General features: G+C 40.7%; 1 protein-coding gene across 1 annotated transcript in view; it reads right to left on the reverse strand.

The window, feature by feature from the left end:
* Positions 1-9754: 9754 nt before the first annotated feature.
* The window catches only part of BARD1 (BRCA1 associated RING domain 1), a 38548-nt gene continuing 26898 nt past the window's right edge, over positions 9755-21404 (reverse strand). Inside the window, exons 10-11 of the mRNA XM_026049485.1 lie at positions 11889-11986; positions 9755-11249 (exon numbers count right to left, since the gene is read on the reverse strand). Coding sequence (XP_025905270.1) covers positions 10920-11249; positions 11889-11986 — 428 coding nt within the window. The 3' untranslated portion in view covers positions 9755-10919. The remainder of the gene's footprint in view (positions 11250-11888; positions 11987-21404) is intronic.

Raw genomic sequence — 21404 nt, forward strand, 5'->3', positions numbered from 1 at the left:
GCTGTCCCTGAAAAGGGGTGTTTTCCTCAGGTCTGCACCACTGAACTTGGTAGCTCGCCAGCCACTGTTATTGGGATGCACTGTGTAATAACCAAGTGACAATGGCTGAGAATTCAGTATCAGTATGATAGATTACATCAAAATATGGGCCAATTTAGCTATATTAAATTAGTGTGTGGCCTCAGATTCCTAAAGAGAAGCAGCTGGTATAAAAATGATATAACTATTGATGCAGCGTATTATGAGTTTCATTCTTTTTATTTTTTTATTAAGAAATTTTTCATCCCTCTTCAGCTATGGAAACCCCTTGAGATAAAGGGTGCAGGCATAGTTACCTGCAAAACAAGGCCTTTATTACTTGTTCTGAAACAGATCATTTACAACAAGAAGTGGTATTAATATAAGTTCAGGGACAGCCATTTGCAGGGTGCAGCGTTTCATATCACTGAGAGCAAGAGCTAACTTTGGGAAGGAAAATGAAATGTTAAGCAAAAGGCCATTTCCAAGAGAAATAGTCCCACTGTACATCACTGAACTAATAAAAGCAAGCAACCCTGTAGCACAGGGAAATCCCTCCTTCAGGTTTCTCTTCGGCAGCAATTTTAACCCCATTTCTCTGTGTCTAGACCGTGTGCAATCTCAGAACAGAATTACAGACTTCTATGAGTTTTGTTTGTCAATTTATGTAGCTTTTTGTTGCCCACCTACTTTTTCCTCATCTCGGTCTTTTTCATTTACATATATATATTTCATGGAAGTACAATTAACACTGAAGAGGGAGATAGCACTTTTTTTTTTCCTTTGGTTCACTTTATCAAAGGAAGGCTGATTCTGCTGAGTTTGTAAGGGGAAATACAGAAATGAACAGCTACATTTTCAGGCTGTGCTTTACAAATCCAGCAGGAACCAGTTAGACAAAAAGAAGGGACCTAAAGAAGGATCTCTTGCAACAACAGGACCAGCCTTCAGTCACTCCCATGCAGTTGGCTTTCCTAGTGGTTCTTTTCTCCAAAATCCATCAAAACCATCGTGGCAACTGAGCAGGAACAGCAATTCTGAAATCCCAAATGGAGAAGTCAGCTCACTGGAAGTCATGATAGCAAATCAAAAGCAGAGCCTATAAACAAGGACTGCTGCTTAGTTTGCATGATAGAGAAGCTTAAGAGCTTGGAAGAGGACTCCTGCAGTCTTGAGCTTCTTGCTGTGTCCTTTTTACACCTCTCTGTGCACTAAAAATCTCTGTGGTGAGAAGTGTTACTGTGGAGCTAATCTCACTCTGTCTTTGGAACAGGGCCCCCAGACTCTTCCGAGGTCAGCTCAGGGGCTCATAGCACATCCCTTGCCCCCTTCCATTTCTGCCTTTTCGGATCTCTCACACACACACACACACACACACACGTTTCACCAACAACTTTTCTCTAGCAGCAACTAAGCTACAGACTCATAGCAATACTAGCAGTGAGCCTGTGAGGGCTCCTACTGCCTTAAGGCACATGCATAGAGCCAATACTTAGCGTACCCTTGGCCTTAAGGAAGTATCATTCAGCACCTATAGTGAATATGGCACATAGGCAGCTCATAGCCTTCATCAAATGGCACCATGGTGTTTTCAAAATCGGCATCCAAACTGAAATACATAAAGACAAAGGAGCCCAAGGAGTGGGATATGATTTACTGAAGGACTCTCCCATAGCCAGGACTGGCATCTTTGACTCCTGTCTTGGGTTCCTGCCTTGGATCTAGGCACCAGACTGTGCCACATGTGCCACAATGTGGGCACAAGGATAAAAGAGAAGTTACACAACGATAATGGACAGGACTAAAGAGAACCGAAGAGCTGCTCTGCCCGGACGAAGAGGCTACCTCTCATCTCCTCATCAGTGAAACCCATCACTGCAGGTGAGCCATCCTTCAAAATGAAATGCTGCTACAATAACAGATCTCAAGTGTCCCCTGAAGCCACGCTGTTCGATATTTATAATCGCTTAATAAACACATGAGAAATGGCACTGTACAGCCCTACATAATCTATGTGCAATGATCCTCGGTGACAAAGTGTAAGTGACCAAATCCCTTTCCAGGTCTAATGATATTTTGCTCTACTAAGCTAGTGATATATCTCATATGGCAAAAATAAAGCACTCATGCATAAAATTAATACAGTAAGCTCTGAAGTCATAAAGCTTTCAATCTGTGATATATTGGATGGGAAAATGACTAACCTGTAATTCAAGTTCTCCCAGTGCCTTATTCCCTATAGGGTCTAGGGTCACCTAAGCATTGCATGATCAAACTGGGCTGTTTCAGCAGCACATGAATTATTAACAAACTGGTTATGAAGCCCATTAGGGTCATGTGCATAAAAAGCCCGATGAGGACACAGACAGCGAGTTCTCCTCATAGAGGTCAACTGTTTCCTTTCCTTCCAAAGCTGTATGAGAAAACTTAGAACAACTTGCCTCCATCCATTTTGTCGTCCTCTCCTCATTCGTTGTAGAGGATGTCATGACGTGACCAAACACATTCTGATACTTACTGAAGTAAGAAAGCTGGAAGTCTTTCTAGGCAGAATTCCCTGTTTTTTAATAGCACAAGTACAATTCCCATGGGCCTCTGATATGATTGGGATCATTTCAGCAGGAAACTATCAACACAAGCAATGTGCACAAGGCATTTATGTCACACGCCATTTCCAGAAACACCACCTTATTTTTTCATCCTGTGAGCCTGCTCCATGCCTATGTACACAGCAGATCTGAGCACAAGCACCAGGCTGGCTCCGAGGGTCTGGATCACACGTGGACCATGCCTGCAGTTGTGGACCATTGCTGGTTCACTCATGCTGTGTAGGCTTCTAGCAGCTCCTCCAGAGCCTGGGCCTTCTGTGCTGCAACACCTTTGAGCTCTGCCAGGAAGGTGCCTTGCCATTATAAAGCATTTCCCAAGCAGCATCTAGCAAGGGGCCAATGAAGAGCCAAGCACACAGCTGCAATTAGGAAAACCTTAGTAAAAACATGATCACTAGTGTCAAAAACTGTTACTGCCTTGGACAAATTACCTGTCTGCATACCTTTTCAGTATCCCACACGTTCAGTATAATAGTGCAGGGAGCAAAAAATCCAACTTGAAGACAGCCTTTCAAGGTCTTTCTATGAGAAAAATGCAGACACTGCTTCCTCCAAGCACAGGTGTGGCAGGGAACCACATACAAGAACATGCTGTGGACTCCATCGATCTGCAATCTATCCCTGTTGCAATCAGAAAATAATAATCATCCTTTGTATTTGAAATGATCAAAGCACTTTAAAAAATATATCCAACTGAAGCTCCTCAATCAGGAACACTGCCAAGTTATCAAATCAATAACTTGTTAGATACTTGAAGTATGGGAATATGTGAAAGCTATCACATGAGTTCTTTGTTAATAAACTGCTACAGTAATTATCATTAGAATAGAAATGTAAAGATATGGATCAGAAATATGGTTCTTAATTAAGTGAAATTGAAGGGCTGATGAGATTTTTTTTTTCCTTTTGGCTTTGATTCTGGGTTTGTTTCTGTAGGCAGCTCCTCTCACTTCATGTAAAGACCCTGCTGTAGGACCTCAACCTGCAATGTTCATTATGGAGCTGCCCACACTGGTGCTCAGATGAGACTAGCACAGCTTTTCTCCAGGGACCACAGATTTTAATGCAGTCACTCTGACATGAATCCTCTGTCCAAAGAAAATGGCACCAGCAAGGAACAAAGAGAAGATTCAGGAAATAAGAGCTCCTGGCCCTTCTCTAAAGTTCAATCCAAAGACAAGATATAATTAGAGGTTGGCCAATTATCAGGACAAAAATTGATATAATGGCTTAGGGAAGGAGGGGAAAAACATTTGATAAAGGTCCAGAAATAGCCTGTATTTTAAAGCTAGCTTGGATGTCTATGGGGTAGTCAGTCTAAAGGACCCTGACAGCATTTTTCCTTCAGTTACTTATAGCTGACACGTGGGTGAATGCACAGCTTCACTTGCAAGGTAGGAGATCAGGAGAGAAAGAGAGAGAGAGAGAGAGAGAAAGAGAGAGAGAGAGAGAGAGAAAGAGAGAGAGAGAGAGAGAGAGAGAGAGAGAGAGAGAGAGAAGAGAAGGACTAGTGGATGCACATGAAAATTACCTCAGATTCCTTCATTTGGGAATAGTGTCATTTGCTGGACACACAGTTTTGAGAGGGTAATGCTTAAAAGTGCTTCCCTTCCTCCCCTCCCCACAAGAAAAACAAGGCAGTCTCAGTAGTTACCGTAATGTGCACTAACGAGCTATGGGAATAGGCAACACATCCCAAGGGCTGGTTAGAGCCTGCTTTCCAGACATGTTTCACTGCCACGATCAAATATTGTAAAGTGTACAAAGATTTATCAGCCTGTAGGACATGGGAGGAAATTACAATTTAGCCTCCTCAGCAGTCACAGCTAAAAGTCAGCTCCCTCAAACAGAGGCACTGGCAGTCCAGCTTCACTTGGAGCCACTTTGGAAACCTGCAGCGTGAGCTGGGACTCCCTTGCGATGCCAGCACACATGGACATGGGGACCCATCTTTTGCCACTACTCTTGAGGAGTGCACATGCTGGGTGCCAGGAGGAGGTGACCGATGACTTTGTGCCTTTGTGTCTTCTGAAGACTCTCCTCTCTTGTTCTGTTCCTATTGTTCTGTTCCTATTCTGTCGCTTCCTTGCTCAGATCCATTGTGATAATGCCATCTCAAACAGGACAGAGTATTGCAGGCTGCAATCCAGAGATCGATCTGAAGCCGGTACTGTGGGCTGGAGCTGCGTTTGCTTCTGACCTGCAGATACCACAGAACTTGTCCTTTGAATGGAGGAAGTGAAAAGAAGGTTATGGGATTTTCCTCAGATTTTCACAATGTAGGTGGAATGCAACAGGAACATTTTGCAGATTGAATCCTGGCTCTTTTTCTCCCTGCCCCTCCCCTGTCTGCTGCCTGGAGCATCCTCAGAGACCTCATGCCAACAACTTGCCTTGCTGCAGGCCCAGCTTGCGCTACCCTAGACCAGGACACGGTTAGACTGAGTGCCCGAGCACCTTCCCAACTCCCTGGGCAAGTCTTGGGTCCTATGGATAGTGGAGAAACTGCGTGGTGAGTGTGACCTGAACTAGCTAATCCCAGCCTGCTCCCAAGCCACACAGGCACCTGCTACTGCTGCATAGACCACAGGACCTTCTTAACGCGGCGCACACTTTCCCCCTTATTGTGTCACGGTTTATTTCATTAACCAGTTTTTCTAACAAAACAAAACCCAATAGTCTATGCAAAGTCTTGAAAGAGTCCATAAAAGGGGAAAAAAGGGGGGGAAAAAAAAAACCCCGCATATTTATTCCAGGCTCTTCCTCATACCTTGTTCAACAGGTGTGGAACAGGCAAAGAACCAGGGAGCAGAAACCTTGCACTGTGTATGTGGACTGATCTGGGGAGAACATCTGTCCCCAATTTTTCAGTTAAGCAAAACTGTGAATTTTAATTTAATAAAAACCATTTGCCTACAACCACAAATAATATTGGTCAAGGTTGGATGAGTTTAGAACCGAAGCCTGGCCCCAGTTCAGCAGCATGTTATGACTGCTTTAGAGCGCCTTAGGGCAGAAAATGTTTCCATTTCCACATAGCTGCTGGGACTCGAATGCTAAGAGCAGGAATGAAGCACTGCATCAGGCTACAGGGGCTAAGTGTGAGGAGGTCATGGGCAATATTTAAATTCAGAATCAATACTGCTTTTGTGGGGGCCATACGCACACCCCAAAGAGCAGCTGTTTTGAAACTAGATTGTATCAGCCATATGGGCAACTCTGGCCTTATGCAGTCAACATGATGGCCCATGAAGGATTTCAACCCAGAGCACAGCCTGGCTCCTTTGCCCTTGCCTGCTACTCTCATCCTCCGAGCTGTCCTAGGAAAAGCTCAGGGCACACAAGCCCAAAAGCAAGGCAGAGCATATGGGTATTATATTGCTGTACAGTATAAAAGTATAAAAGAAAAACAGGGGAAAAAAGACTCAGCACCGCAGACTTATTGAATTAAACATTATTGTGGCTAAAACAATCAATACACTATTGATCACATCATCCATATTAATATTTAATTCAATTAAAAGGCTCCCAGTTTGCTTAAAAAAAAGTCTTGCAGATCCTTTGTGCTGCAGAGAAAAAAAAATGTTAAGTTTTGCTACAGACCATGAATTCCAGGTGGAGCAGCGCTATCCATCTTAACAGATCTGGGTTTTATCGGACACCAGCTGTTCCAGCTTTGTCCTTCCAGGAGAGCAGGTGAGAAGCATTTCCCCTCCTGTGGCTCCCCAGTGCAACGGTGGGGATGCTGGAGCAGAGCAGCATGTGGGGCAGTCCAAGTCTCACCTTCCTATCGCACGGGATCCACCGCTGGCTGAAGGGGAAAGTGCCTCTTTGCCCTGGAAATAATGGAAAAGTGGGAAATTTCCTCCCTTCCCTCCCATCTGATTGCACATAAAACTTCCTCCTGCTTTTAAGGGTAATTTAGCACTAGTTAAACTACTGTTAATTTAAAGCAAACAAGTCTGGAAAGACAGAACATGCTGCACTATTAAAAAGAGCTGAATCTTCATTCGTTCCATAAGAGAGACATTTTCCATTTCCTGACTGATATTATCTGGCTGTCCAAAGACATCTTTCTATAGTTTTTAAACTGATATTTAAGCCTGGTCTTAAGCCTGGTGTGGTCTGCTCTGTTATCAGAGAGGAAGATTCGAATCTTTCCAAACTGCTGCTTCTTGCAAAGTACAGAAGAAAGTCAGGGAAGAGACACGCAGGCCAAATTGATTAACGATGTTAGGGTGACATCAAACCCACTCCATTTCCAAGAGCAAAAACAGGTCACCATCTGGCACTGAAGTACCAAATAGCTTAAAAAGGGAAAAAAGTAGAGCCTTGTTCTGTGTTTCCTACTCATATTGAGCCAGAGTGAGGACCTTTAGCTCAAGCCTAACGAAGGACGTGGCTTAGCTGAAGCACTTGCTGCCATTTGCTCTGGAAGAGGTGCAAGTCTTTGGACCTTTCCACACTTGCTATCCATCAGAAAGAGGAATTAAGACAGGACAGATGAGCACCTTTCATATGTTCCGAATCTGCTTCGGGACCAAAAGGAAGCACTACTGTTTGCTATTAACTTACTTCCCTCTTGTTTCTTTAAAACACTTAAAAATAACGCAGCATTGAGCTCTCTTACATTACTTTAGTGCTTTTTATGGGCCACAATTTTCTTCAGAAAAGTCACTTGTGAGCATCTCAGATAACAAACAGTCTCAAGCCTCAAGGCAGCAACATAGAAGAGAATTATTCTGCAGCAAGTGGAGCAAAGTCCTAAGAGAACTATTTCCCAAGTTATCTCCACCGTAACTGCACTTCCTCTGATGTGCTCACCATACAAATATTTAAGAAAATTAATCTCTTGCCTTCAATAATTATCTAATCTCTGCTTCAGAAAGAGTAGAAAGATATTTCAGGGATAAGAAAAAAACGTAAGATTTTTGAAAAAGAGCATGCAATTTAAGACAGAAAAATCCAGAAGTCTGAATTATTCTATAATTATATCGCGTTGAACCTCACACAACACAACCAACGCTACTAGAAGCAACCTTCATACTCTCACATTTCACTTTTGTATATACAGCTACCTTAAAAAAATGCAACATATGCATGTATAATAATCTCTCTCTATATAAATATGTATATTTATATACACAGACATCAACCCTCCAGATAATTTGCCTTAGATAAGAGGTCAGAGCCATTCCAAAAGCTTAGATGAATTCCACAGGATGCTGCCTGAAAATCAATAGCCTTTCTGAGGTCCCCAGCATTGACAAGGTAGGACTTAAGTTTCCATGATCCAGTAAGAAAATCTTGGACTCCAACCTCTTTAAATGCCCCCAATTATTGATGCACTTTAAATGCAAGCATTTTAACAGGAGAAAAGCACAATAAATTACCATAGCCTAACACAAGCCCAGGGAGCTCTGTGCATCGTCTTCAGCTACAGTCACAAGAAGATAGACTGGAAAGCATTAGCATACATGACTCTCTTCCCAGCTTTCATCTATTTTCAGCTCAGAGGAGTTTCCTGAAGTAGTCAAAGTTTTTGTCTTTTTAGTAACCTTTAATGGACTTCAACAAACTCATCCAGCCTCTGCTTCAGACCATACCAAGACATACAGCACCCAGAAGGGTCTCTGGCTCTCAGCTACCCAAGTCTACTCGTATTTCATGCAGTATCTCTTCTATTTGGAGCCTGCCTCCCACTAGCTCCTTTTAATGCACCCTTGAACTAGAAGAGACAGTGAAAAATGATCCCTACACACCCTTCTCCCCATGACTCATGATTTTATAACCTTGCTTTTATGAGTCAAGACTCATCCAATGGATTAAGGAGCTTGATTTATCCATAGTACAAGTCTCTTTTTAGACACATTTTATTGAGTGCTACCCCTGCTTAGAATTAGCAGCAACAGTTGTGAATAATAAGCAGGGTCTGTCATTGAACTCAAGTTTTTCTGTACTTACTGATCACTTCAAGAGCAGTTTCACATTTGTTTCTATCCTGGCATCAAAATCCAGATTATTCCACTCTTTCGAAATCCAGAAGTCTATGCAAGTTGGATTCAAACTTTGAATCCTTGAAGAAACCTGAAGGAGATGGGCCAGTGTCAATCTCAAGCACATTTCACTTAAAATTTGTGGAAAAAAAAAAACCCAATAACTGCTCTTCGGTATGAGGCCATGAGATTCTTAATATGATTCAATGGCAACCTTGGCTTGAAAACAGGACTTGATTCAGAAGAACCAAAGCAGATGCAAGCAAAATTAAAAGCAAGACTTTAAGACATCCAGAAGTAAGGCTTAAAATTTAAGGCTCCATGCTCCAATAAAGTTTCTTTTCCACTCCCAGGAAAGAATAAACGGCTCTTAAAATCTGTAAATCCCCTGCCTCTACAGGGGAGAGGCAGAGATTACAGAAGGTCAAACTCCTTTCCCGCACCGGGCAGAAAAGCTGCGTTCTTGAGACTTTTGCTGAAATTCACTGCTACTTCTGCAAAGAATACTGCAATAGGTATATTGATGCACTATGAAATGTCAAGTTAAAATGAGCTACAATTGCCAAAATAAATGACCAAGCGCACACATTATTGACTCAGTAGCTTATTTTCTGCCAGTGTTTATCTGCACCAACCCCCTGCTCTGCCAGAACAACAGAAAAATCCATTCATCCCATGGGTTGTTCCATTTATTAATGAGCCTTGCATTTGTGCTTGCTCACCCAGACAAGCAAGTACTTGAGAACTGCATTTAGTGAAGAGTAATGACTCAGTCCAGCCTGAGCGATAGATCAAGACGCTCCAGCTTCAAAAGTCTAGGAAACACTATTGAAAACTCTACCTGTTACACACACAGTGGGTAGTTCTGAGTTGCACAAAGGATACTCAAATGTGGTGTGGGATCTGCCATGGGAACAGTTACAAAAACTGACCTGCACTGCAGAGCTCATCTAGCAGATAGGAAGGATATATTATTTTCATGCCTGTAAAAAAATCAAATGTGAATACTTCCATTTTCCTGCTGAGGTACATGTGGACTACTACTCTTTAGCTAAACCCAAGCAATGAGGTACACCAAAAGTGACTGGCACCAGAGGTTTTATTACAGACTACATACGAAAAGAACACGGACACAAAAATCTTGGTTTTATCCCACAATCATTCTCATTGTATAATCATCGTTACAAGACCCCATATCCACGTTATCTGTTCCAAAACTAAGGCAACACACAAGAAAGCCATTATATGACATAAGAACAGACAGTTCTTATGAAAAAGGAGAAAGATTCTGACAATAAGTTATTTAGAAAGAATTAAAAATTGATTATTACAGATAAGCAAGAATCAACCATCACTTGAAAGTAGCCAGATACACTAGTACAACTGTGCAAAAAGTGAAGCATGGGTTTTTTTTGTGGTCGTTATATTTTTTTTTCCAAATTAACCATGATATCAATCATCTGTACTTACAGAAGCATTTCTGATTATAGAGAATCCAATACTTTAAAACATTCAGAAAAGAGACTCTTACACAGGCTATACATTTGCAAGTGCGAAGGGAGATGCTTTGGGGGGATAAAGCATTACTCTTGCTACAAATAACTAAATTTAGATTAAAAATTTTAGAGAGAGTTTCAAAAACCATCTACTGTCATACGACTTCAGGCCACTAGTTCTACTTTAATTTCCACTGAGCTTACCCTATGGCATTTTGACAAGGTCTCCCTGCCATGCTCAGCTGTGAAATATTACTAAGGAAATTAACTGCTGCCCAACAGAAGAGACATCTATATATGCAAATGACTAGATTCAAAAGCATAAAGGGTTTTTTTTTTCCTTTAAAATAGGAATTTTGGCCTGAGAGATCTTGACATGCACGGTAGATCCTTGTCAACACACAGTAGATGCACGAGGAATGTGGTCATGCTCTACTGCCTATGAAGGGCTCGTTTCAAACCAAGGATGTTCAAAGAGGTCTGGTTTTGTAAAGTTTTTGTTAGAAAGTATGTCACTGATCACTGCAGTGATGTTAAATGTAAAATAAAGCTTACTAGATAATTGAAGGCACATTTCTCAATGCAGTAGCTTTACATCTTTTCTCCACAGCAAGTTCATTTATTTCAACACATCAGTGATCTTCGTAAATCATTTGAAGTAATCTAAGCTCTGCTGTATTCCTAAGTGCAAAAGATGAATCATAGCTTCAACTCTCCCTACCCTCAACACAGGCCAGTGTCAAACTGTTTTCCAACCGCTCCTCATTCACCACGCAGCCTTGCACATGATACAGGGATAATCACTTTACCGGCAGCAGCTGAAAAGACATCACACAGTCCACGAGCCAGCTGGAGGGGGCCATCCACACCTTACCCTGACGAATCTTCTCTGGCTTGAATTTAGAAGCTGTGTCGTAGATGACGTACTGCGTGCAAAATCGCTGGTCAGAAGCGGGTTCTGCGTGATAGGCCACCGTGTTGACCGTCTGCGTCACATCGCTCTCGGGCTTCGGCTGCCGAACTAGGACTTGCCCTCCTGCTGCTTTGACCAGCTCTGAAAGATCGCTCTTCTGGGGACGGGTGAAGGATCCCAAAAAATAGAAGTAGCAGCCATCAAACAACTTTGGCAGCTAGTTGGAAAGAGAAAGGTAAACAGATGCTCACAAATGCACACAGGAAAAAAATGAAAAGGAACAATCAGTACCTACAAAAAATACAATCAAAACCAGAAGCTGGATCGGTAACCTAGTAAGATCCTCAATATAATTACAGAGCCAAGTAAAGCCATGCTTAAACTTGAAGTAGGCTTTACTATGTATCTGTTTCCCAGTGCAAAGATTAGCTCCATGACATTCCACCTTACAAAACACTTAATGAATTCCAGCTCCATCGTAACCCAGGAATTATCCAGTATAAGGGGGTCCTGTAATGAAACAGGAAATTCAAATATCTATCTGTCCTTAAAGATCATTTCAACTGGGTTGCACTGGAGAGGAGTCCAAGCAGGCACCACTGCCTGTGCCTTAAAGCTTCACCGTGAATGTACCAGAATGTTCCCCCTAACAAGGTTAAGGTAACACACCCCCTAATACAGAAAAATTGCTGCTTGATGGATGGTCACAATTCTCTCAATCACCTTGCACATAATCAAATTTCTGTACAAGAGCACATTAAAATTTTACATCTACTGCACCTGCCAATGTGGCAAAGTGCAAAATGACATGACCCAAAGGTCATTAAGTCAATCTGTCTCAAGCAATAAAACTCACCAGCTGTTCCCTGTTGAGCCGGCCTCTTTGTGGGCCGCCTTGGACTTCATACTTCTCCTCTTGTTCTCGCGCCTTGGTTTGCAGACAGGCTCGTACCCCTTATACAAGGGCAAGAGGGAAAGCGTTAGTTCCAATTTCCAGGATTATTTCTGAGAGGAATCCCTGTAGTTTAACAGAAGCTTGCATTTCCTTTTAGGGACTAAACAGTTACACTAAGATAAAAGGATTGCCTACAATGCAAAGTCTTGTACACAAATGGCATCAAAACTTTGTCCAATTTAGTTTTTTTTTAAAAAAAAACTTGAAAAGAATTTACAATAGTTAAAAGATGCAAGTTAGATGGAGGAAAAAAAATATCCCACAAAAAGTGCTGTGAACATTAGGAATTATCAGCTTCTCCTCTCACCTACCAAAGGTCAACTACGTAATGTCAAATGTCAGATTTGCCGATCATTTGGAAACCTAAAGCCAGCATGCAGAACCAGCACCACAGTTACAAAGTAAGAGCAATTGCTTGATAAAGAGCAATTACAAAGCAAGTACAAAGCTGTTTCTGAGCAGCTATGGACTCAAACAGCAATCAGATGGGATTTCAAGGTCCCTAAGTTCAGCACAAACAGGAGATTTATGCTAGGGCTCCACACTGGCATTCATTTTTGTTACTATCACTGCATAATGAGATTGCCTTCTACAGTCAGCATGGCTTCGCCTTGTTCTAAGGGCTAGTTATTTTTTCCCAGTCTAGACTGTGCTGATGCTAATGTATTGCTAACATTAGTGGAACGCTCTACCTGACCTGACTGTGGAAAGAGAAATTGCTTTCATCGCCCACCCAAGGATGCAGCATTTTGCCTGCACATGCAGTGCACTCATTAATAAGAACTACCAGAGAGAGTTTGCAAAGCTGATTTTGGAAACGGTTCGTGAGGATTGCCAAGCTGTCAAGGTTGTGACTTTTACAGTGGCATCCTTGCAGAATGTTTCTGAAGTAGGCAACCTACTTCCACCTTGCAAATAGAGAATCAGAGCATTTCAACAAAATACAATTGACAGAACAAAACCACAACTAAAATGATGGGTTTGATCCTAAAAAGGAAGAAAGCCTAAAGACTAAGAAAGGAAGCATCACTGACAGACATACCTGGATACTATGGCAGCAAGTAGCACAACAAAAACCTGAAAGCCAACTGCTACTGATTTAGCAATAGTTTATATAAACTCAAAACCAATAGAAATTAATATTCTAGATTCTAGCTTTTTCAGTTTATTTACATGAAAAGAGATAATTTGATACAAAAGCTGTAACAAAGATTACAAACCTTCCTTTGTTATGTATGTTGACAAGCATAAGAAAATAGCAGTGACTTGTTGCATGCTGTAACATCACATGCCTCCCTCCATGGACAAGTATAAAGTTGCACCCTGAGGTTTGATACAGTTAATCTCTTCAACAAAAAGTCAACATGAACATACACAAAGCTAAAAGAGTAACCTAGTCATGTAGTTTCAGGAAAAGCAACATGCATATTCATTACCAATAACAGCCCTGAATACTGATAAGGTACTCAGGGTACTCATAACTTGAGAATAAATCAAAGTTATTTCAGTAACTCTGCTCCTCCCCATTTTTTTTAAACCGTCAAGGTTTAAGCCAACAAAGTTTCCTTTGTCAATTTGCCTCTACCTTAGTCTAAGGTTATTCTTTCCTTTCAAAAAATGGAATGTTAATGGGTACATCTTACGAGAAAGGCGATGCCATCTCATCTAGTCTTAAAAACAGAACCATTCATTCATTATAAAGAACATGTTTTAATTCAGTCTGCCATCAAAAGCTCAATTTCAAGGATTTCCGCTACAGAGCGGAGATTTTTATAAGGTGGGTACATCACAAATGGAGCAGCTAGTGCCAGCATCAGTAAATGAAGCAAATTCGATATGAAAGTAATAAAAGGTTGAATGAACACAGAACACTATGATGTCTTTATGTAGAGGTACTTTCCTGAAAAAAGCTAAAATTAAGTCATGAAGTGACTGTAATGTTAGCAGAATGCCTGTTTTAGCCAAAAAATGCAAACCTCTAAGTCTGTTTGGCATATGTATGTCTGCCCATTTCCCACTGCCAAGTTGTCCAAGAAATTTGTGTGCGCCAAAGTTCATTGTTATACACAATAAAAATCCTCCAAGACAGCAAAAGGAGATACTCATCTAGATTTGTCCTATTTTCACACTATTCACACTTATCCACCATTTATACATGCTTTCTTAAAGCTCGAAATATGCAAAAAAATCATTCAGCTAGTGGTTTTTGCATGAACAGCATTCCCATTCATTTTAACTTAACCAACTAGAATCAGAAACAGTATGTGCCACAAAACTACCAAGACACAGGTGGTAGTATTCTAGATAGGAAATAAATGAATAAATAGCCATGGATTTAAATTTTCAGCACCCAGCTGTTTTCATTTCTAAGACAAATAAGTTAAGAGATGGCACTGGTAGGTCTACACACTTCTTTGTGGAACAAGACACTCTTGATATGTTTCTTAATGATGAAACAATAGTATTTTTTTCTTCCAGAGCATATTATTCATGAAAGTTTAAATCAGAACTTGCTGTGACTCATGGGTCCTGCCACATAGATTAAAACAAATACTTTGGGGGGACCATTGGGCTCAGGGACTTCTCAAACAGCTTCCTCCAATGTTTTGCCTGTGTGCGTGCAGCACAGAAGTCACCAAAACCCTTGAGCTCTGCAGTGGTGCTTCAAGCTTCCAAACACTTCAGGGCAGCATAATGACTAGGTGGCAAGAGGATCCCTCTGAAAGAGGCAGTACAGACAGTTTAACAGCTGGAGAAGAGCACTGCAAACAAGGAAGTGAAACAAATGACATGCCAGATGTCACCAGAATCACAGTCTATATATTCAATTAATTGCCATAATTAAAAGGTGTTTGATGAAGGTGCTTACAACTCCAAGGTGAACAATTATGGAATAATCATCCATGGAAGAAGATTTCTTACAAAAAAATAGCAAGAAGTTAAAATAATTTAAGTGACAGAGACCAGTTTGCAAGCTGCCCATTAAGTGCCACACGGTTCAGATGCATTTCTTGTGATGCCTGCGTCTCTTGACACCAGGAAGATTTTGCAAGTTCAAGAGCTAAATGATTCAGACATAATAAAGACATCTGCAAAACAAGATTGGAATTGTCTCCTGTTGTCATTTATAAAAAAAGATAGAAGCACAACTTGAGTCCTCTAATTAATTATGCAAACCTCTAATGCATGCACTTATTTGTCTATTCTCTGCTCATCTTTTCCTACACAAAACTTTCCATCAAGTTACTCCTCTAGACCACCAATTCCATGCTACTGTTTTCAGATATAGTGACCCTCATGAGATATAACAGCCTAAATAACATTTGCACACTTCATTTTTGCATCAAAGTATGATCAGCTTCACTTGCATTGCAGTAGCTTCTGGAAGCATCAGATCTGGAGCAGGTACAACCACCACAAAAAGACCATCAGTCCTTGCACTAAATCCTCCCCTCAATTTTACATATAAAATAGGAAGGATACAGACGAATGATTAGAGCACACTGTAGGGTCTTAAACTCTCTTTAAATACCATCAAGGCTTTTATTTTCTCTGATAACTTTTGAGCGCTAAACTAAGTTGATTCAATAAAGATCAAGTCTCTCTCTTGAATAGATCCTATTAATTTTAAAGGCTGCTAATACGTACAAATGGCTGGAAAACCTGACAGCTGCCTTTTTATGGTCCCTCCACCAGCCTTAGCATCCTGATTAAGGGAACTGATAAAAGGAAATAAAGTGCTATACTGTATGCAGAGGCATATCACTGAACTGCCTTCACAGGGACATTTTCAGAAGCTCTGCTGACCTCCTGCTACCCCTGTTCAAGGCAGAGGTACAGTGCCCTTTGACTCCAAACAGGAGCCACGTTAAACAGGTTATAGGCTGCCATCCGCTAAGCATCATATTGAAAAACTACTAATGAGAATTGGATGCTGAAAAAACAGTTAAATGGATTCACCAAAAAGAATTTTGTTATTATCCTATTAAACAAGCAATTATCACATCACCCATACTCTACCTCCCTTCTAAAATATGTTGTTTTGGAAATGGATGTTTTAAATACTTATGTTTAAAAGAAAAAGCATCAGAACAGGACTGATAACCCTGGAAGGCAAGGGCATCCCTAAAGGAGTTTTTGTAGGTCAGATAGTAACAGTGTTATAATAGGAAAACGGAAAAGTTTGGGGAAAGAAAACTTTTGAGAATACAACTAAAATGGAGCAGGGCATTAGAGAACATTATTTTACTCCTTAAACTAGCAGTCTTTGCTTTCTTCACAGTTAAACCTGAGCAGATTTCTAGTCTACAGAATAGAATGAGACCACTCTTTAATCAGGAGCTCAAAAGAAATCCTTATTTATTCCTTGACTGTACTATCAAAAGAGCCTCAGACCAGGTAAGTGTGAAGGTGATGAAACTTGTTTAATTCCATCTCTTCCCTGAAGAGCACGCTCACTCTTCTAGAAGCCCTCTAGTTTATTCACAGTACTTGGATCAGTTATCTGCATAAGGGCAAGACTGATGCTAATACAAGGGTTGTTTTCCCATTTGAAATGGACCAGAAGGGTTTTTTTTTTTTTTTTTTTTTTTTTTTGGCAATATGCAATATTAATGAGTTCGGGCACATTTACAACAGCTTACTGCTTACCTAGCAAATGACCACAGATGTGAAAGCATCATGTAAGGTTCCTTGTAAGAAAAGAGAACGTTAGAAGTTAAAAAGCCTCTTAAACAGTTGATTTTTCAATAGTTATTTCGAGCTAGCACATTGCACAGATGTAAAGATCATGTGCATCAGATTCTAGCAGAAGCGCAGCCTGCGTTAGAGTCTCCAGAAAATTCCGCAGGTGAAAGTGTTGAGCCTAGGACATTGAGACAAGGAGAAAATAGTTTTTTCCCCTCATTGGCAAGATCAGTAAAGCATCACTACTTATACTAACTCTTATTATTTCACCAAACCACTTCCTCTACCTTATCAACTTTTAGTATACAAGGACACACAATGAATAGAAATAGAAACCCACTTTAGCAGTATCATTAATTGACCTTTAACAAAACTGGACATACTAGTACTAGAAAAAGAAACATTATTACTGGCAAAATTTATTAGGATGAGAGGCCTATAATCATCATTCTTCCAAGTCTTATGGTTTATAATGAAATAACTAATCTGCAAAATCAGCTTAAACAAGGCGAAGAAGGAACTGGATGGCAAGAACAAGTTGCAATCGCCCACAGATACCCAGGGGTAGCTCTCAGTAACTCTATTAGCCTTGCTGGAGTTTTGCTGGATTTGCATTAATGAAGCAAAGAGCAAAGGTTAGTCCCCAAAATCTCTTAGAACAGCTAATAGTAATTTAGAGATACATAACAGCAACTAAAAGATAAAATACTACACGTTCTACATCTAATAGAGATGGAAACTGAAGCTTCCTTGATTCACTCTGCACTGGGCTTATGCAGATTAAATAAAGCCTGATGAGATCACTTTCCTGGAAAAGAAGGAAAGCTGGTCGGAGAGAAAGCCTTAGAGAAATTTGGCAAGACTAGCTTCAAATTGCTTTCATCAAGAGTATTACTGGTCTCTACAAGAGCGTGCAGAAAGGCTTAAGAAAGTGATTTTCATACTCTCCTGTATGCTTATAAAGTAACCCCAGATCAGGTTTTTGTGAGGTGAGATTGAGATCTCGTTGGGTAAAACAAAAATGGTCCCTTTTTCCAGCACAGGAGCTATCACAAGATGCTGCAGAGATTAAAATGAGTCTCCTTAGGAAGGGAGTTGACAAGTGAATTCAGGTGATCGTTATTAAACATGACAGACCAGATGCTCAGGAAGTCCTCAAACAGTGATTGCCAGAAGCTAGCAGTATGCAATATGAACATCATTATATTGCTTTAAAAATAGAAGTATCTTTTCTTTAATAAAGCACCATTACAGCTATTCTCTTGACTGATCATCAAAATGACTGGAGGTAGCTGTTCCTAAGGAGTAAAGGTTAGGTTAACCCTCACTAGAAGTGCTCATCCTCATTCCCAATTCTGTTAAATACTCTTAAATTAACAAGCTCACATTCCCTATCCTTTCCTTCACAACGAACTTCCTAAATAGGAGGTTTTCTTCCAATCAAAAAATGAGGGAGCACCAGGTCTAGGCACCAGGGTCTCCTCCTCCTCCTGTTTCAACCCATCCCATTCAGCTCCACAGAGCAAGGCAAACATCATTACCATCACCATCATTACCATTAACATCATTTGCTCCCCCATTTTCTTCCCTGCAAATCCCAGGAGCTTCCTAGTCCAGACTTGTGCTGACCTAAAGTGAAGCAGCCTCTCTCCTCTTCCCCATAAGGTGCAGCTGCAGTGGGAGGGCCAAACTTTCATACTACAGATATGAAACTTTCCTCTCTGCTGCAGAGCCAATAGAGCAAAAAGACGTCCCATTCCCCAAATACTTCTACCAATTGATGAAAGTGTGGGTGCTTTTGTAGAAGGATGCAGGTGAAATAAATCTCCAACTGTTAAACAAAGGTGAAATTCCACTGATCTATAGTTTTGAGTTGTTTCAAGGAAGGGAAGGCTTGACTACTCTCAGCCTCTGCTCTAAACCATGTCTATGAGTGGCAGGGACAGCTCAAGAAGCCATGAGCTCAAGCTGGCTTTGCCCTTCTCTTGTTTAACAGCCTGAACACAGATGGGTGCATTGCTTGAAGATATTCAGAAAGGTGGTTTTGCCACCTAATATTGTCACTTTTGCAAACTGCTGGCCATTCAGCTCAACTTTTTTAAGCCCATAAAGGCAAAGCAGGACTTTTTGCATTCTTGTAAGTGATCAGAGCTGACCCAGCAATGCTGCTTATTCCTGCATCCATTCCCCTTCCCGCAGCAATGGGAGACTCAGCGTTCTGCCAGGGACTTGGCTGCAGAGCCTGGCACGAGCTCCTTTCCATGCATATTGTCACCGAGATCATTCCTCTTTCCCTGCTTTAGCAGATGACATTCCAAGTTTAAGGGGGGGAAAAAAAAACAAAAGCTGAAAAGCTATTAAAGATTTCTGCTCCTTTTAATTACAGTGTTCTTCTACAATCTATAAAAAGCAGTGAGGAAATACGGTAATACTTGAATCTTTGTCTCCAGCTACTTGCCGAAGGGTAACGATACGCTACTTTTGTGCCCCTATTACGGTCCCAGAAATAATGAAGGCAATAAAATAATGAAAGCAATGAAAGATGTGGCCAAGGGCAAGGAGCACAGTGACGATGGTGTCTCAATTGAATTCTGCATGCTGTGAGAGAGGATATATTGCTGACAGTGCATTATGTATGGAAAATATGGAACTAGCAACCGGTTACGTGAAAATATTCTTCTGTGAAGATGCTACACAGTGGCACTATCCTTTCATCTTAACCCTCTAGCGCAAGACAAAAGGCAAGCCCAAAAACAGAGATATATTTTTTTTAATCCTAACGTGTGCAGGCTTCGTGCTTTGCTCAAATCCTGCTGGAAAATTCCACATCACCTCTTCCCTGACACCAAGGAATGCTCTATCTCCGTGCATAGGCACATAAGCTGTAGCACCACAGAATTATACATAGAGATGAAAGACGAGGAAGGAGATTGCTTTGAAACACAGCATGAAAGCCCACCGTAATGGAAGAGTTCATATAAATGCAGACCTTAATTGAACTTTTTTTGCAAGCATGCTATATCTGTTTGGAAGTGGAATAATTACGCTGGCTGCATCTTTAAAAATAGTCAAATGCAGCTTACTTTGTAGGAAAATAAATTAAATATTCACTTGTATGCATAGTCAGCATTTCACTAAGTGCTAAATCAAGCTTTGTTTTTTTCCAAGTAATTCGGTGAAGTTTGGGGACACGAATTTACTTGAGTGAATGGTTCAGAACAGCAAACTATATTAAACTCTTCAGCTTGTTTGCAGCAGCTTTGACAGCAGCACGCCAGACTCTGGGAAGTCTGTGTCACATTTCAGCAGACCTTTCCAAACTGAAGCCAAGATAAACAAACAGAGGAAGTATGGAAAAGCAAAGGACCTCTTCTCCTAGACAAATGTTCCATCAGCAGGAGTCCCATTATTTGTTATAACAATCTTTAACTTGTAATGACTCCGAAGAAGACTAATAACAGACTGGTGGGAACAGATGGAGTGATGCTGTTAATTATAGGCACTTAGCTGCATCAGACCCCATGAGTTATTACTAACATTTCCCACTAGGGAGGAGAATCGCTCGCTTTTAAGTAGTATGTTGCTTACTAAGCTGAGAGCATTATCAGACAGGAGTGTACTAATCAGTACTCTAACAACTCAAAATAGGAGTCAATTGCTAAAAAAATATGAAAATATCCAGAATAATTCCCATCCCCCAATCTATTTGTTTTTCTAATCTCACTTCTAAAAAGTTCTTCCACAAGGATTTAAACACAAATTTAATCTTCCTACCACTCAAAGGAAGAAAGCAACAAACCTTTACTGGCAGTATTAATTTTCCTAGTATCTGACTAGCAAAAAGATAAAAATCGGGAAAGAGAAAGAAGCTCAGCAAGCATAGGGAAGATATGCCAAGCTCCTGATGTGTTGAAAGGGGCTTTGAGCAAAGAACCTGCATCAAATTCAGCCCAGAAAGAGATGTTTCAGTCTTCATTAAGCATGATATTACTGCCCAAAACTCCTTGTCCTATTGCACTACCTAAATATCAGTTTGAGGCCCAAGCTTGCTGCTGCAGCCCCACATCCAAACAGAATTACTTCTTCTTGGCAAGGATCTGAAGTTAAACACACTGCATTCGCAAGCATAAACTGTATTTCTTGCAGTTACATTTGCAGCAAGAAGTTACTGTTATTTGTAGTGATCACAGTACAAAGGCTGTGCACATTTTCTTTTTCCAAAAGCTTGTAAGAGCTCAAACAGAAGCCAATGGAGCTGATGTAGAACACAGCTGAGAGGACACATATTCACCAAACTCTTTTAAAAGGAGTAAAGAACAAATCTATTGACTATCATGAAGCCAAACAACTCTGAAAAAGCCTGGTTTATAGAGATCCTGATGTGCCCTTCTTTGAAAAAACACTGTACTCCTAAGGGGCTTTAAGCAATATTAGCGACTGTAGAAAATTACATCATTAAAAATCATTATATTCTCATGTGCATTCAGACAGTAGAAAACCATAATGAATTTGTCTATGAATTCTTCCATTGATAATTAATTCCTTTGCAATGTACCTATTAGCTAAAAATGACTGAGCTCTAAAGGTCAAGGGGAAGACGATGGCTTTTACAACTACTGTGAAAGCAGATATTAGAGAAACACATTAGAAAGATTAATAAAAATCATAACTTGGGACAGAAGTTCAGAGAACAACTGCGTGGCAAAGCCAACACTGTACAACACTAGTGGC

The sequence above is a fragment of the Nothoprocta perdicaria genome, unplaced genomic scaffold (assembly GCF_003342845.1).
Source record: "Nothoprocta perdicaria isolate Ctin4 unplaced genomic scaffold, notPer1 scaffold_11, whole genome shotgun sequence".
NCBI lineage: Eukaryota > Metazoa > Chordata > Aves > Tinamiformes > Tinamidae > Nothoprocta > Nothoprocta perdicaria.